This window comes from Acomys russatus, chromosome 1, assembly GCF_903995435.1.
Source record: "Acomys russatus chromosome 1, mAcoRus1.1, whole genome shotgun sequence".
NCBI lineage: Eukaryota > Metazoa > Chordata > Mammalia > Rodentia > Muridae > Acomys > Acomys russatus.
Window position 1 is genome coordinate 112,078,394 of NC_067137.1, and position 16,062 is coordinate 112,094,455.

At 49.3% G+C, this 16,062-nt stretch overlaps 1 protein-coding gene across 1 annotated transcript; it reads right to left on the reverse strand.

Annotated features, from left to right (window-relative positions):
• Window positions 1-229: 229 nt before the first annotated feature.
• Window positions 230-9,852, reverse strand: LOC127193663 (alpha-1-antitrypsin-like). Its single transcript, XM_051150885.1, has 5 exons — window positions 9,693-9,852; window positions 4,332-4,948; window positions 2,617-2,887; window positions 1,326-1,473; window positions 230-517 (listed from the first exon to the last, which is right to left on the reverse strand). Exons 2-5 carry the CDS (start codon window positions 4,942-4,944, stop codon window positions 329-331), a joined length of 1,221 nt encoding a protein of 406 aa, XP_051006842.1. The 5' UTR covers window positions 4,945-4,948; window positions 9,693-9,852; the 3' UTR covers window positions 230-328.
• Window positions 9,853-16,062: the final 6,210 nt, after the last annotated feature.

The window sequence follows — 16,062 nt, forward strand, 5'->3', positions numbered from 1 at the left end:
TTGGTGGATCTTGGTCTTTGAACATGAGACATGTGTTCTCCTCCAGGTTTCCAGATATGAGCGGTGCTTTTGAGAGCACAAGCCGCTGCCTCTGCACACAACCTATTTTCATGGATGGAGGCGGGCATCAAGATACACTGCGACCTCAAACCCACAACATACTCAGGGCATAATCACACACACACACACACACACACACACACACACACACAAATCACAGAGTCGAGAATTTGCAGTATCACTCAGGCATGGGACAGGCCAGCCTGTGTTTAATGTTACTGGGGAGGGGACACAATCCTCAAGGAATGATGGCTTCTGAGGATGGTGTTTATTGTGTGGGATCCACCACTTTTCCCACAAAGAGGGGGCTGTAGGTGTGTTTATCACATATTATAGCAATGAAAGGCCTTTCAAAGGCCACATCAGGGGGCAGAGACATGGGGATGGCTTCCAGAACTGTGGCTCCTGCGGCTTCCGTCCCTTTCTCGTCGACGGTCAGCATGGCCCTATGTACAGCCTGTGGAGAGAGAAGCAGAAAGTAGTTGGAGGTGGTGTGACTGCCACTCCTGGATGGACCCCTGCGGGGTCTCAGTCAGCAGGATTTCACTACCTCTGTGTCCCCCTTGCTCCTCCCCCAGCCCCCTTCCAAGGTGGTCACCTAAGGCCCCGCATCATCTTTCAGCTTTTGTCAGCATCGGTCCACTCCCCTCCATTGCTCTCCCTCCCTCATGCCATCTCTCATGGCCTTGGATGCAGCCCACAGCTTCACAGGGGGAGGAAGGAACCTTGTGTCCTCTGCACAAGTGTCTCCTTTACAGTGTGTAGCTGTTAGCATGTTGTGACAAGGGTTCTGAAGATGACCTTCAATGTCCAGACTCTTAAAAAGGTTCCGCCTATTCAGGACTGTTATTTAATTTCTCTGAACCAGTGGCCTGCTTGGTTAAACTCATAACTCAAAATGGGTAGTTCACAAATTTCTCTAAATATCAGGGATGGATGATTCCAGAACACTCCCTGGGGTTGCCAAAAGACTAAGTCTCTATGTGACTATATATAAGCGGAGCCCAACAATGATGGGATCAAGGACTGCACCAGCACGTCAGGGAAGGCCTCATAATTCCACCTGCATAAGAAGACCCTCCCAGCTGACATCTGACCTCATCCAGTCCTAGTGAACCCTGACAGACCTCAGAGAAAGCTCAGCCTGGATGGCACTCCTTCCCTCTTCCCCAGCTGTGGACGCAAGCTACCTACACACCCTGTGCTGCCCTACAGACCCCCACCACCCAGGACATCAGGATATCACCATGGTCAGGTAACTTCACCTTGTTGAGCTTCAGGGGAGCGTCATCTGTGATTCCAGAGAGGTCAGCTGCATTGCTGAAGACCTGGGTGATGCCCAGTGGACTCAAGACGTCCTTCAAGTTATAGGTTCCGGAGATGGACAGTCTGGGGAAGTGTAGATTGGCTGACCTGGTGGACAGGAAAGAGTTAAACTTAAAGGAGTTTCATGGTTGTCTGGGTTCCAGCTGAGGCCCACCCAGCTGAGGAATGGTTTCTGGCTAGTTCTCATGCTGAACACGCCTGCCTGTACGGGTAGCAGGACAAGGCGCTTTCTTTTCACACGGCCCCTGTCTTGCCCAAGAGAACTTGAAATCAATGGCAATTCAAAGTTCGAGGTCCTGGAAGCCTCCAAAGTGCCACCTCCTCTGAGAAGCCCTTCAAGTGGATTCAGGGAGTTCACACAGAACCATGTCTCACTGTGCCCTGCTGCATTTGGCCAAGGCCTCTACCTGAGCCAGGGACTCCCCTTGGATCTGCAGGATCAGTGTTGCCAAGTGATGACATGCCCCTCAGCCTCCCAGGGTGAAGGCTGCACTCTCAGTCCTACAGGACAAGACAAGGTTCTATAGGGTCTTACTGGCCCTTAGGATCTGTCACACATTCTGGTTTCAACCTTTTTGGGTTCCCTGAAATTTTGTGCGTTCTGGGCCTAAGCAGAGGCCTGCCGGAAACAGCATTTGCCCACACCTAACCTCAGGCCTCCCAGAAGTACCATGCGGCTCACAAGTCTTCATCCAACATGGATCAGAAACTGGCTTGGGGGTGCACAGGTCCTCTGTCCTGTGGAGCACACTGTAGGACTGCTGGCTCCTAGAGACCTATAAGTCCCATGGAGGAGTGACACAGGAACAGAGCCTTCTGCTAACTTGCCTAGAGACCTCTGTTGCTGCCCTTTCTTGTTCAAGGCCTTCCACACAGGCTCCCTATAAACTTCCCACCTGATCTCTACCCTCAGACGTGGCCAGAGTTTGAGACTAGCCTTGGTGGTTAGTTCAGCCATAACATTTGCTAGTTCTGATGATGTCCCAGCCCCAGGCTCTGGGTTAGAAAACACTGTGGCCTTTGAGGATGAAAGTCCCACCAAAGCAGGGCCTGAGCTTTCTTTTCTGGAGTACTGTCCCTCTGCAGACTCTGCCTGGCACCCTCTGAGTTGAAGGGTTATTTTAGCCCAAGATTGTGTACTTAGCTCTGGTCCTGGGACAGAGTCCACCCTCTGTAAGCATTTTCTGTCCTGTGGGACACCTAGGGGGTGGTGTCTGTCTGGGGAATCACCTCATGTGCCTGTTTAGGAGGAACTGGCAAATGAGCTCCTCGGTGAGCGTTTGCTCCAGATGCTGCATTTTGCCCTCATCGGGCATGATGAAGATGGCTGTGGCGTTGCCCAGGTATTCCATCAGCAGCACCCAGCTGGACAGAGTGTCGCAATAACGTATATCAAACATGCCCAGGCGGTTCATCATGGACACCTTCACTGTGGTGGAGTTGTCCACGTGGAAGTCAGCTTCCTTGGTGTGCTCTGGATCAAATGGCTTCTCCCACTTGCCTGCAGAGGGGGAGGTGGGGGGACATGAGAGGAGGTCTTAGCCAGTGAGGTGGTAACCTGGGGCCTTGGCCTTTCATGTACACGGGGGGGGGGGGGGTTGAGGGGGTGAGCACTACTAGTCTTCTAGGCTGTCCAGGGACTTTGGTGAGAGTAACTCAGGACTAGAGGAAGACTCAAAGTCTCCAGATTACAGATGCTGACAGCTGCCATCCCCTTTGCACCTAGAAAACATTGTACACAGTTGTTATATACTCACTGAAAGGTGACCTGGGGTTGTAAATGGAAACCTTGACAGCAATTATATTTGCTAGCTTCTTGTCAGGGATGCCATGCTCATTGGTATGTGGGAGTTCAATTATCACTCAGGACAAAGGTTTTGGGCACCTCAAGTGCCTTTCTATATCCACTGGTTCAGTGCAGATGCCATCTGCTATATAAGACCGCCACCATCAAGATCACTGGAGTGGGCAGGGGCCTCAGGGAACCACCAACGAGGACAACATAATGGAGAAGAGTCTCAGAGACCCATCACCAATGTTGTCAGAGTGGCCTGCAGTCTCAGGGACCCAACATCAAGGCCACCAGTGTGAGAAGGGCATGAGGAACCCTAACCCCACCTTCTTATTGGGTAGGAAGAGGTGAAGGGGTAAGAGAGGGGCGTGACATGTGCTCTTGTCTCAGAAGTGCTAGGACTTGAGCTGTGCTGGCCTGATACTCTGCTCCACAGAACTCTGTGTGGGGCAAGGGAGTCATGAAGGACAGAGCAGCTCCTGGCTTTGACTCACAGACCCTCCTGAGGTAATTTCTCTGGGGGTATTAAGCACTTCCAGGCCTGAGGCCATTCCTGGGGGTCAAAGGTAGTTGGTCAGGTCCTTATGTCCAAACAGTCCTATGTACTGTGTGATCTCACCAATTCTTTCATCACCTCAGAGCAGTCAGTTAGCTCTGTCCCTGGTAATATGGACAGTCACACCCCAAATAGGTAAAATGGCTTGTTCAATATCAAGGTTAACAAGGTAGTGGAGGCAAGATGCAAGCCTATGTCTCCAGAGGTCATACTTGCATGCAACGGAAGGGCTATTCAAAGGTGTTCCAAGGAGCAGAGCTACATTCAACCAATGCAGTCACTTCTGAAGTTGGGGAAGGATTGCACATGCTAAGACTCCCTTTTGTGTATGTGTGTGTGTGTGTGTGTGTGTGTGTACATTAGGACAATAAAAGTTCTGATAAATTCTTCAAAGAAGGCAGTGAATTTGCTTGCTGACACCAATCCCCAAGCTTAATTGATGATTTAAAAGATATCATAGTTTACCCATTGATAAGTAAGGAATGTGATGAGACCCAGTGCCACAGCCCAGAGTGAGAGCTAGCTCACAAACTGGTCCTTGAGGATGAATATGGGTGTTTCCATGGGAACCAGTTCAAGCCGGTTATGTCATCTTACCTTTAAAGAAAATGTAATTCACCAGGGCAAGAACTGTGTCTTTGTCCAGGTCTTTCACCAAATCAACTATCTTTCCTTGGGTTCCCTTCTCCACAAAACTGTTAATCTCTTTCTTGGCTTCATCTGAGTCTGCAAAGTTGACAGATAAGGCGTCTGCGTGGTAATGGTTCTTGACCTCTTCCAGAAACTTCTTCACCAGCTTTAAACTGTTGTTGACGAACAGGCCGTTTCCTATAGTCAGCTGCAGCTCATTGTCTGGCTTGTTGAGGGTTTGGAGGAAGTTCTGGAAGCGCCTATGGATGTCATCCTTGGGTGTTTCTGTGAGGTTGAACTTCAGGCCCTCTAGAATCTGCATGTGAGTGTCTCCCTTGGTCCCTAGAGAGAGCATAGCAAAGGCTGTGGCGATGCTCGCTGGAGAGAAGAAGATGTTGGTAGTGTTGGACTGATGGGACAGCTCCCGGTACAGGCTGAAGGAAAAGTCTGCCAGGTTTGAAGCGATGGTCTCTTCCTGCTGCAAGGTGTCTGCCTCCTCAGCATCCTTAGCCAGGAAGCTGGGCACCAGGCAACACAGGCCTGCCAGAAGCAGGACCCCCCATGAGATGGAGGATGTCATTTTCCTGGAAGACACAGAAAGAGACACAAGGTCAGTGCTGTGGTGACTCCCATAAGCTCCCCCTTGGTCTGGGATCTGTAAACTTGAGTGGGGAAAGTGGAAAACAAGAAATACTGCATTTTGCCTGCCATTGGCCTGTGAAAAATATCTTTCCAACTATGTAACAGAGGATGCATGGGTGTCTCTCTAGCCACCACTGTGCTTTCTGTTCCTTGCCTTAAATAATCTGAAGAGAGCTGCCCACGTTTTGCACAATACATGTCGATGTTTTCCTAAACAAAGCAGTGTGTTGTTAGGGCTGGAGATGACACTAAATTTAGTTCTGTGTATTTCCATTTCTGATGCCCCTATTACTTCTTGTTTGGATTTTGGCGAGCCCTGCGGAAAGTCCCCACCTTTGTCAAGAGGCTGGGCCTTCACAGGGTGGGAACAAAAACACAGCAAAGTGACCTCAGGCCAGAGGCTGACAAATCAAATCCTGCCAGGACCATCACTATGCACTAGGCATCCAACCACATTTGGGGAGCACAGCCCAGACTGTGCAGCCTCAGTTATATGGAGGGGGTCTGGGAGAGCTAAGAGGAGGATGTGCCCTGTGCACAGAGACTGGACTCTGTATGTGTGTGTACGTGTTTGTGCAAGTGCTGGTACACATGTATGTACCATGTAGAGGCCAGAGGGCCTCCTCAGGGGTGGTTCCTCAGGTGTCATCTAACTTTTCCTATGAAACAGCGTCTCGTTGGCCTGGAGATTGACAATTCAGCTAGGCTAGCAGGGCAACATGCCAGAGATCTGCTCTTATGTATCTCCCCAGTGCTGGGGTTGCACAAGTGTGCCTCCACACTGGGCTTGTGACTTGAGTTCCAGTGAGCAAACTCAGCTCTCACACTTGTGTGGTAAATGCTCGTACTCACTGAGCTATTTCGTTATCTCAGACATTGGACTTAGTTCCAAGGATCTCTGTTTGGGAGGAAGAGATACTGATGACGCGCTCTCCTCCTCTTTGGGGTCTGCTGAGCTTTAAGGAGGCAAGGCTAGCATTGGGGAGGAGAGAGGCGCCCACTAGGGTGAGCACACTCTCTTCCATCTTTTCTCCCCATCCCATCATCCCTCTGATTTCCTCCTTGATGGGGAGGGGCCTGAGGCCTGGAGAGAGCCCACCACTAACTGACATAACAATGTGCATAGGTTCCATGGAAATGCCAGGACTGGGCCAGATAGTTGAGAGGTAACTTAAGTGGGGAGATGCTTGTTTTGGTCATGGTTTGAGGGGATATGGTAGAAGGGCATGCTGGTGGCAGCAGCCCAAAGTGGCTGCTGACTCACATGTCAGAAGGTGAGGAAACTGGGTAGAGGAAGACAAGAGCTCAGCTTGCTTTCTCCCATCCAATGGGATGGAGCACCCGCATTTGGGGCAGGCTTACCATATCAGCTAATGCTTTTTGGAAAAGACCTTTAGTGTTCCACTACTGCCCTAGGCTTTTCTTATATAAAGATGACAATGGATATTAACTGTCACGGGCCCTGACTCAAGCATCTAGTCAGGCACCTTTGTATCTCATCTCATTCTTTCAGACCTGGGTCCTGAGTCTCGCTTTCTCCCCACTGACCTCCTATGATTCCCCAGGTCCCTGAGCAGGGGAGGACAACTAGAGAGGAGAACGAAGCTTAAGACCTTGTGGTATAGGGACAGAAGCCAAAAGAAGCCACTGGATATCACACAGAGTGACACTTTGACTTCAGAGGCTGGTGGGCATGGCCTTTGGGAGGCAGGAGAGAGGTGATGCTGCTTTCCCTTTGTTTCATTTTCCATCATCCCAGCTAAGAGCAGAAAGGGAACAGTGGATGGACTAAGAGTAACCCAAGCAGAGCCAGGAAATCCACTGTGGCAGGCCACCATCTGTGGGAGGCCAGGTGTGCCACTTACTGCCAGTGGCCTGGGGCAAATGATGCCACCTCATTAACCCTCAGTTCCTGTTGGCAGAGAGGAGGGGAATCATTTGAAGAATGGAGTGTAGCAGGAGCAAAGTCAAGTTCAAATAGCACAGACAGACACTGGAGCCTCCCAAGCCCCCACAGGCTGCATGAGGGCGCTTGTCCTGAGATCTGGTTGGCAGCCAGAGTTCCCATGACCAGAGAAGGGATCCTGCTAGGCAGTGCCAGGCCTGAGTCAGGTGCATGCCCCATCACGTCCACGTCCACCACCTGTTAGCAGCTGTGAGCTATGCAAACAGGATTATTAGCTCCGGTCCTTATGGCTATGCTCACTAGATGTGTTTTATACCTATTCCATTTTAGTATTAGTTCCATTTTATGGGGAGAAAAACTGAAGTCCAAACAGGCTAATCCACACCCTAAACCTCATAGAACTGCCTAGGCAAACAAAACAGTTTTGTTCTAGGACTGAGGCCTTCTCATCTACGCACAGAAGCGAAGCCAGAAGACTTGAAACAGATGTCAGAGAGTGGCGTGGCTAAATAACAAAAAAATCATTAGTGCTATAATGACAGGTCTGAGGCCCACCTATTGCTCTCCATGTGACCTTACATCACTTACTTCGCCTCTCAGAACATCAGTTACATGATGAATATAAGGTGATTGGTTTGGAGAACTGGTGTGTACCAAGTGCCCAGAATCACTCCTGTTTACCCTACTCTACCAGTTTCAGTGGTATCCCGGGACTCTGTCCACCCTGCCATTGCCTACCTAATCAGCCTTCATCTCCAAAACACCATGACGATAAAGCAGACCCCTCCAGCCCTCCATAGAGCAAGGCTGGCTGGCGGAGGGTGACGCTCTTCTGCTCCCTAGGGCAGCGAGATGAACCGCTCTCCAAGGCTACACCCCAGAGGGGAAGATGTCTCAGTGTGTGAGGTCAACAGCACTGAGTCTGGAGCAGCTGGCCCAGTTTGAACTCTGGCATGTGTAGGATCAGGACAAACTATATTACTCTCTATGTTTCCCCATTTCCTTGTCTGTAAAATGGTTATAACCACAGTAGCCTCCTCCGTGGGGCTGTGGGGCTGAAATGAGTTACAGGAGGGCTTTGTTTAGACCCAGGACAGCTTGGGGTGGTGGTGGTGCTCACTCACAAAGTAAGCCCAGTCTCCTCTCTCTCTCTCCCTCTCCCTCATTCCCTCTCTCCTCCCCGCCCTCCCACAGTGCAGAGTACTCACAGGTCAGTGTGCCTGAGTCAGCCACCCTGAGGCACCTTGGGCACAGCTGAAGAGGTCAGCCTGAGAGATATAGCTCCCATGGTCCTTCTAGTCTTACCTTGCTTATGTGCTGAAGGGGGATGGTCCACACCCAACAATGCAGGAGATGGAGAAGCTAAAAAGGGCCACACAGGAAAGGCCAGAGAAGGGCATGAAATGGTTGTGGCTGTACCTTGGCCTCTCCTCGTCTTTGTCTCCTCTCACCTGAAGGTACTAACTCTCTACTGGGCAGCCTGGTTCAAGAAGGGACCTTAGGGACTGCTCTTCCCATGGCAACAGGAGGCCCAGGTGCCACCTGTGTGATTAACTTTATCTACCGTGTCCCCGGTCTTAGGTCTGCTGCCTGCTTGAGAGAGGTAGGGACCCAGGGGTCCCTCCAAGTTCTCCCCAGAGAAAAACATACTCACAACTTGTTGTCTCAGGGCTGGGTGGTGACCAAGGTTGAGGAGACAGAGCCCTGTCCGAGTCTGTATTTAAATAGTGGGTACTGAGGGGCGATGGGGGAGTCTGCTAGTGAATATTAACCAAGGTCATCACAGTTATCGGAGGAGCAAACAGAGAGGGACTAAGTCCATTGACTGAGCACCGAGCTTCCACCCACACTATCCAGGACAGAGCTCAGCCCTCTCTGTTGCTAAAGCAATGCAGTTAGAGCATCCCTCATGAACACAGCATCCGGTGTGTACCTGGTGTCCCAAGTCACTAGGCCTCTGTGAAAGCATCACATGGCTGGCCCTGTGCTAGGTGGATAAATGGTGCAATGCCTCTCAGTAGCTCCCCTGTATTCCACCTTAGGGCTCTGCCTAATGGATGGTCCAAGGGATTCTACAGTGCTTAGGTTCAGACCTCAACCCATCAGACAAATCTTTTCACCTCCCATGCCTCAGTTTCTCCATTTCTAAGATGGGGACTCTGACAGCACAAAGCTGCTGCAAGAACTTTATTGCAGTAAGTAGGCCAGGGCTTAAGGTATCTGGCCAGCTCTTGGGGATGAGGTTCCTGTCAGTGGGTCTCCTTGGTATCACCGGGTGGGGATGGGAGTGTATATGTGGGACACATTCTGAGGACTTCCCTCCAGGCACTGTCTCATTCAGTACCCTCTGTGGATCTAGAGAGCCAGTGGATGTAGATCTCTCTCACAGAGGACCACTCAGTTCTCCCTCCCAGACCCTCTTTTTTCTTCCCTTTTCCCAGTGCCCACCTTCCTTCTGGTTTCTTGTGAGTGGGGATATCTACACTACGTTCACCCAGAGTTTGGAAAACCAGACTGTGGTTGGGGTGCAGCTCTATCTGTGCCCTTAAAGCATGTCTTCCCCTCTCTGGGCCTCTGTCTCCCCATCTGTACAATGGGCACTCAAGTGACCCAGTTGCCTCTCCTATCTGTTGCACAAAGACTGCAGCAGTACACGTCTCTACTTGCCCGCCTCCGCCCCCATGCAAACACTACCCCCTCCCTCCTGAAAACACTACATCTCCCCTCCCCCACCTACAGGCAGTAGCCTGCAGGCAGGTGGGAGGTCCCCAGCGCTCTACCTGAGAATCCAGGCCAGGCTCCCTGCAGCCAAGCAGCTCCTCTGGTGGCTGCTGTTTCCCACTCTTCCTTAGGGTCAGATTCTTGGCTCCCAAGGCTGTGTCAGGAAGGCAGTGTCCTAGGCAGTGTTTCTAGTGTCCGTGTGCCAGTGACGAGAGCAGCTTTGGATGGCAGCACTAGGTCTGGGAGGGGCAGGAGCTGGGGCAGGAAGGGGCCTCGCCCTGTGCCAGGAGCACATCAGACTAGCCCTTCCTGGTCCAAGCAGTACTGGGTGCCACCTACTGTACCGGCTGTGTCCATGCACTGGCAGGTGTGTGTGTGTGTGTGTGTGTGTGTGTGTGTGTGTGTGTGTTCATATCCTAAGTGTGTCAGGAAGGACAGTGAATGGGCTTGGCCATATGAAAAAGAAATGAGGCTAAAAATTGGAGCCTCTTAAGCAGGTGGGGCTTCAGATGGAGAACCCACCAATTTTGGATAGGAACCCTATGTCCAGCCCTCCTTCACTTTTGGACCAGGATGGGAACAAAGACAGGATACCTGGGTTGAGGAGAGACCCAGAGCCACTCTCCAGGCCACAGTGGGGAAAGTCTTGTCCACTGGTTACTTCTAGAATGGTCTGTGGCTACATCTAGGAGGTAAAAGGCTCATAAGATGATGCTAAGGAGACCCTACACAAGGTTCTGCCTAGATGTGGGGACCTTGAGTGTGTGTTGACAGTGGTTGAGCACTGAGCTTGCTGTCTACAGCAAAAAAAAAAAAAAAGGGAGGGGGAGGGCTGGGCTGGGAGAAGGCTGGCCAATTGTTTCACGAATGCAAGGGAAAGTAATGGGAGACTTGGGAATAGCATTTTGAGAGGAGTATGACCTGCCACGGAGACACACACATGCACACATGAACACACACAGACAGATCCACACACAGAGACAAATAAATGCACACACAAACATATACACAGAGATACATGCATTCACATAGACACACATACCTTAGCTCACACATAGTTAGTTACATGTACAGGCATAAGTGTACATGCATACACACACAGAGAGACACACACATGCACATAGACACATACATATAGGCTCACACAGTCGTGGGCACAAGTGCACATACATACACACATAGGTATGCACACACATACAGAGAGACACACATGAGCACACATGCATACATGAACAGGGACACACATATGTGTATGCACACATACACACACACATATAAACACACATACACACACACAAACTGCTAGGTGCCCACTGTAGAGCACTAGGCTCTAGCCTTGCTTCCACCCCCCCATTTTGTTAGACCGTAGACAACCCATTTAAGCTCTTTGTGCCTCAGCTTCCGCATCTGTGAAGTGGGTCTAAGAACAGGTTGCAGGGTCTAAGCAGCACACCTGCTGCGTGCGGCCCCTGGCTATGGGGACAGCCTCCTTTGCTCAGGTTCAACTCACTTTCAAGCTTTGGGTTACCCAGAAGACTTTGGGGCCAGCCCCAAGGGAGCTCATTTCCTCCCGGAAGGCTCAGGGCTTAGTGTACTAACCCTACTTCTAAACATATGTGAGGGGCCGAGCATTGAGCTGCCTAATGCTAGTCAGACATGGGGTGTGGAGGGCTTCTCAGCTCTCTACGTGGCGATGAGCTCTTTCCTCACTGTTGTTATGACACTTGCATGGGACCGTGTTAGCTGGTACTTCACACAGAGGCCACTCTAGTGGCAGAGTGTGAGATGTACCTGGCTCACAGTGTGACAAATTGAGTCGTCCAGATTTATCTTCTGGTGAGGAACTGAGTCAGCTTAGTTTCTGCTTCCACCTGGCATCTTCCAACATCTCAATCCCCACTCCCTGCCATTTTATTTTTATTTTTGCTTAATTTTCTGGATATTTCTGGTGGCTTCCTATGAAGGGACAATTACTCTTTTTCTGGAACTTTTTGCAAGCCACCCACAGCTTCCAGTTTTCATTTCTAATCTTTTCTCAAGTAGAACAAGGTTAATCCATGCATTGTAAATAATGATGCCATTAAGCCAAGGCATGGAGGACACGATGGCCATAACTTCATTTCCTTTATAAATTAATGAAATTTGTGGCTTCATGTGTTGGTTAGTTTTCATAGAAAGCCCTTTCCATAATTCAACTTTGTTCATTTGAAGTGCTGGACCAAGGGCTGGAGAGAGCTGTTAAGAGCACCAGCTGCTCTTCCAGAAGACCTGGGGTTCAATTCCCAGCACCCACATGGTAGATCATGATTGTCTGTGTAACTCTAGATCCAGGAAATCTAACACCTTCTTCTGGCCTCTGGAGGTACTAGGCATGCAAGCAGCTCACAAACAAACATGTAGGCAAAATACACATATTCATAAAAAAGAATAAAGTAGTTCTGGACCATGGTGGCTATTACAGTGTTTGAGAGGCTGAGCCTATCCCAGTTACCTTCTTGGTGGTCAATTTGTCATGTTTTGCCCAATAATAACTCTTTAGGTGATGTTCCCCCCCCTCTTTGTGTGTGTGTGTGTGTGTGTGTGTGTGTGTGACTTCTTTTTTACCCCAGCTTACATTTTGGAAGCCTTGTATTCTGGCAGTGACACTGGGGTTAAGTCCCATCTGCATTTTCCCCAGACATACATCAGGATGCCCCTGTGGGAAACAAGTAAGAAGTGGGTACAAGATCTTTGGTGAACCACTTGTGGAGCAGGGCAGTGCGGGACTTGCTCTATAGGGGCCAAGGGACAGACAGTGGGTGTTTGGGGCTTGTATGCACTAATGCAAGCCCTGTGTGGGTAGCTCAAACACAGGCCTCTATTCTTAGAACTTGCCCAACTCAGACCTCAGCTTGAACTGGTTCGATCGACCTTGTTGACTTTCTGGTGTTGACCTTGAACATTTCTATTTGCTCAAATTTACCAAGTTCCACACCATGTCATTTTACCACGCAGATCCTCAAATAGACTCTAAGATGAGGCATCACATATTAAATCATGATTGACACTTACGAGGCACTGTCCAGCAGGCCTTGTTCTAGAAGGTATTAACTGGCATGCTCACAGGAAGTGGGCTGGGTATAGAAGCCACGATGCTGTTCCTCTTTGGTCAAGAATCAAAGACACTTTTCTATGAAAACAGAGAGGTTTTTTAGGGAAGGCAGGAAGTCCGGCAAGGTGAACAGTCCTAAGTAAAAAGGGCAGGAGCGGTGTGCTTGAGTGTCCGGGTATAGATGCTCCCTGGCCGAACTAGTATTGCTCAAATCTCGAAAGGTTTCATTATGTTCTAGAAAATTCTTCCTCCGGTGGAGTCAGTCCCTGGAAAAGTGCTTTGCCACTCTGCAGCCCGGCAGGACCTTGTGGGGGTAGGAAAACCAAGAAAATGATGCAATCTGCCCTCACCACTATGTCTCTGTTCTCACAGCTCTTCCTGTTCTGACGTCAAGAACATGGTGTAATGGGTTGGCTGGCTGACCATTCTGCAGCCATTTTTTTTTTTTTTTTTTTTTTTTTTTTTTTTATGGTACACCTTTTAGGACAAATGTAAAGACTCCAGACAGTGCATACCCACTGACCCACTGATTCCTCCTTTCCTCCCACTTGGCTGCTTCCATAGCCTTTGTCCATATCTGCTATAACATGACCATGGTCGTTGACAATTCCTGAGGATGTGGCACAGGACAGATGCACTTCTGAGCACTGCATGGACGCTGGTCCTCACACTGAGCCTCAGGCCCATTGTTTTCTGATTTCTGCCTTGTAGATGAGCCAAGAAAGGCTCGCTAGAGTCCAGCAACTAGCCCTGAGACCCCACAAGGCTGGTAAAGGGCAGAAGAAACAGTCTGACCTGAAGGAGAGTGACTTGGCTGCATTCCAAGACTGCACATTACCTGAGCTAGGAGATCATGTTTTCTGACTGTGTTAAGTGTAGACCAGCTTGTCCAAGATGACCTGGGGACAGAGCTAATTGAGAGAAGAAATACAGTGTTTCTCCTATTGGGTGTTTAAGGTTGGAGCTAGAGGAGAGTATTTGGAATGTTAAATGTTAAATGTTTATATGCAGCACACAGTGAAGCCGAGAACAATGCAGGACCGAAATCTCAGGACAACAGCCTGGGACGTATAGTAAGAACTTGTCTCATGAAAGTGTTTTAAAAATTAATAATTAAACTACTTTTTATTACCTTGTTCTTCGAGCTGGAAGGGAAGACTAGAGAGCAGGAAGGTGGCAGACCAGACGGCGAGGCCTGAGACCCTATCACATCCAAATCTGCCTCCTTTCCTGGTAGCAGGTCTTGGCAAGAGATGAGTGGGAGCTGAGCTAGGAGGATGGGAGCCATTGCCAGAGAAGGGGATGGCATCATCGGCTCGGTATCCGTCCCTCTGTGCCTAGCCTGGCTGGCGCAGGAGCCTTTCACCTTGACCTCCTAGCCTATGAGCTGACGAGCCTCTTTCCAGCAAATCAGCCCATTTCCTGACTGACTCTTGGCTGACAGTTATTCTGTTAGCCAATTTGTGTGCACAAGCTCTCATTTCCCACAGAGCTCTCTAAGAGGAGCTCGTCATATCCGAACTGCGGGGGAGGCTCAGAGAGGCCTTCTAAGTTGACCAGCGAACCTCCCTGAGCCTCCTTCATCCCTACACCTCGACTGCGCATGCTCACATGCACTATGCTTGCTCCTTGCCTTAGTGCTGCGTTTTTGCGGATTCTTATCACACAGAAGGCAGTAACTGCTAAATTCACTGTTCACCAAGTTTTTGTACCTGCAGACAAGCGCTTCTCTGAACCAAGAAGGAAAGAAATCCATCCACGCAGAGATTCCCTAGTGTCCTTCTGTCAATCCCCCTGATGATAATGTCTCTGAAGATTGGGCTTGCCTCTTCTAGAACAGGATATGACTGATACTATCTAGCAGGTTTTGCATCTAGCTTCTGGAATTTAGCATCATAAGAAAAAGGTCTGCTTTTGTTTCTTGTTGAAGCTTTTATAATTACTAGCCTAAGCCAAGTTCCCCCACTGAGGGATGTTTTTGGGGCCTCCTGCCTCTTGCCTCCCAAATGCTGGGATAACAGGTATGTGCCAACACATTGGGGGTTTTTAGAGCGAAGCTGCTCAGAGCATTCACATATAGCATAAGTCTTTGTGTGGACATGGCTGTCTATGAGATAGTGTACACTAAACTTTAAGCATCATTGCTCACTCCCCTGTCCTTCCCCATTCTCTCATAGCTTAGGAAGCTTCTGGGAAGGCAGTGGACAGACATAACACAATGCCAGTCTGCCCTGAATGCTGAGAACCTGGGGCCAGGAAATCCATCTCCTTTACTTGTGTATTGGGGAAGGTAACTCTGTTCTGGGGGGAGCTTGGGATTATTGAACATTGGGCAAGTCAGACAAACTCCATAGGTCACTATATCTCTGCCACCAAAGTCTGTACAGAGCAAACACTTAGAAGATGTGCTCTGGGCATCCGTGCCTTACCCCATCTCTACTGTCCACAGGTCTTACCAGTGGAAAGCAGGAGGGTCTGTTGAGCAGCTTAGACCCAGCTAATGGAAGCTGTGTGGTCAGTACTCAGACAGCCAAGAATTCCTCCTCCCATTGTGGCGCCCTCAAGAGGCCACTGCAGGAATTGAAGGCAAAGACAGGCAGGCACATTGCTGGCCCTATAAGACTGTGGGAAATTTTATGGTCCTAACACCCCATGAAGGTTGGATAACAAATGCATCTCAGGGTTTGGGGATAGTCAGAGCCAGAAACATCAGAATTCAGTTTAATGTGGGACAAATCAATTGGTGCCTTGTGGTTCTGTTCTCCTTGTACAAATAAGATTGTAGTTAGAAGGTTTTAAGGTTGGTTGTTGGGATAAATGAGTGCACGGGAGTGACGGGCATACTTGGGAGTGATTGGCGTAATGCAGAGAGATGCCCTATGGTGTGGCCTCTCCTCTTTTTCTCTCATTGCTCTTTGGCTTTTGCGGAAGTCAGCTTGAACTGCACACTTAATTCCAGGCCAGCCTGCTATAATATTGAGATCCTTTCTCAAGCATCAACCACCTAAAAAGTGAAAAAGCAGAGAAATTCACAGTACATTGTAAAGGGAAATAACACACACACACACACACACACACACACACACACACACACACACACAAGTATATATATATATATATATATATAAGATTCTAGAAGGAGACAGGTGATTATCCCAGAATGCAGACTTACCAGCCAGGGCCACTTAACTTTATCTTCTCATGCATTGCTTATGTTTTCATAAGAGCAACATGCCTTCATAGGAAAGGCCTTTACTCCATTCTAATTTAATTTAATGGGTGCTGCATTTGAATGTGTGGTTGTTTCTTTTATGATCTTCAGATGGTGTCTTTTCCAT

Excerpts from the sequence above, each read along its gene's own strand:
- LOC127193663 (XM_051150885.1), bottom strand. The coding sequence starts at position 4,944 with ATGACATCCTCCATCTCATGGGGGGTCCTGCTTCTGGCAGGCCTGTGT. Across the intron at positions 2,888-4,331 it reads GAATTACATTTTCTTTAAAG|GCAAGTGGGAGAAGCCATTT; the intron begins GTAAGATGACAT and ends CCCCCTCTGCAG. Across the intron at positions 1,474-2,616 it reads CTCCTAAACAGGCACATGAG|GTCAGCCAATCTACACTTCC; the intron begins GTGATTCCCCAG and ends CCTGTCCACCAG.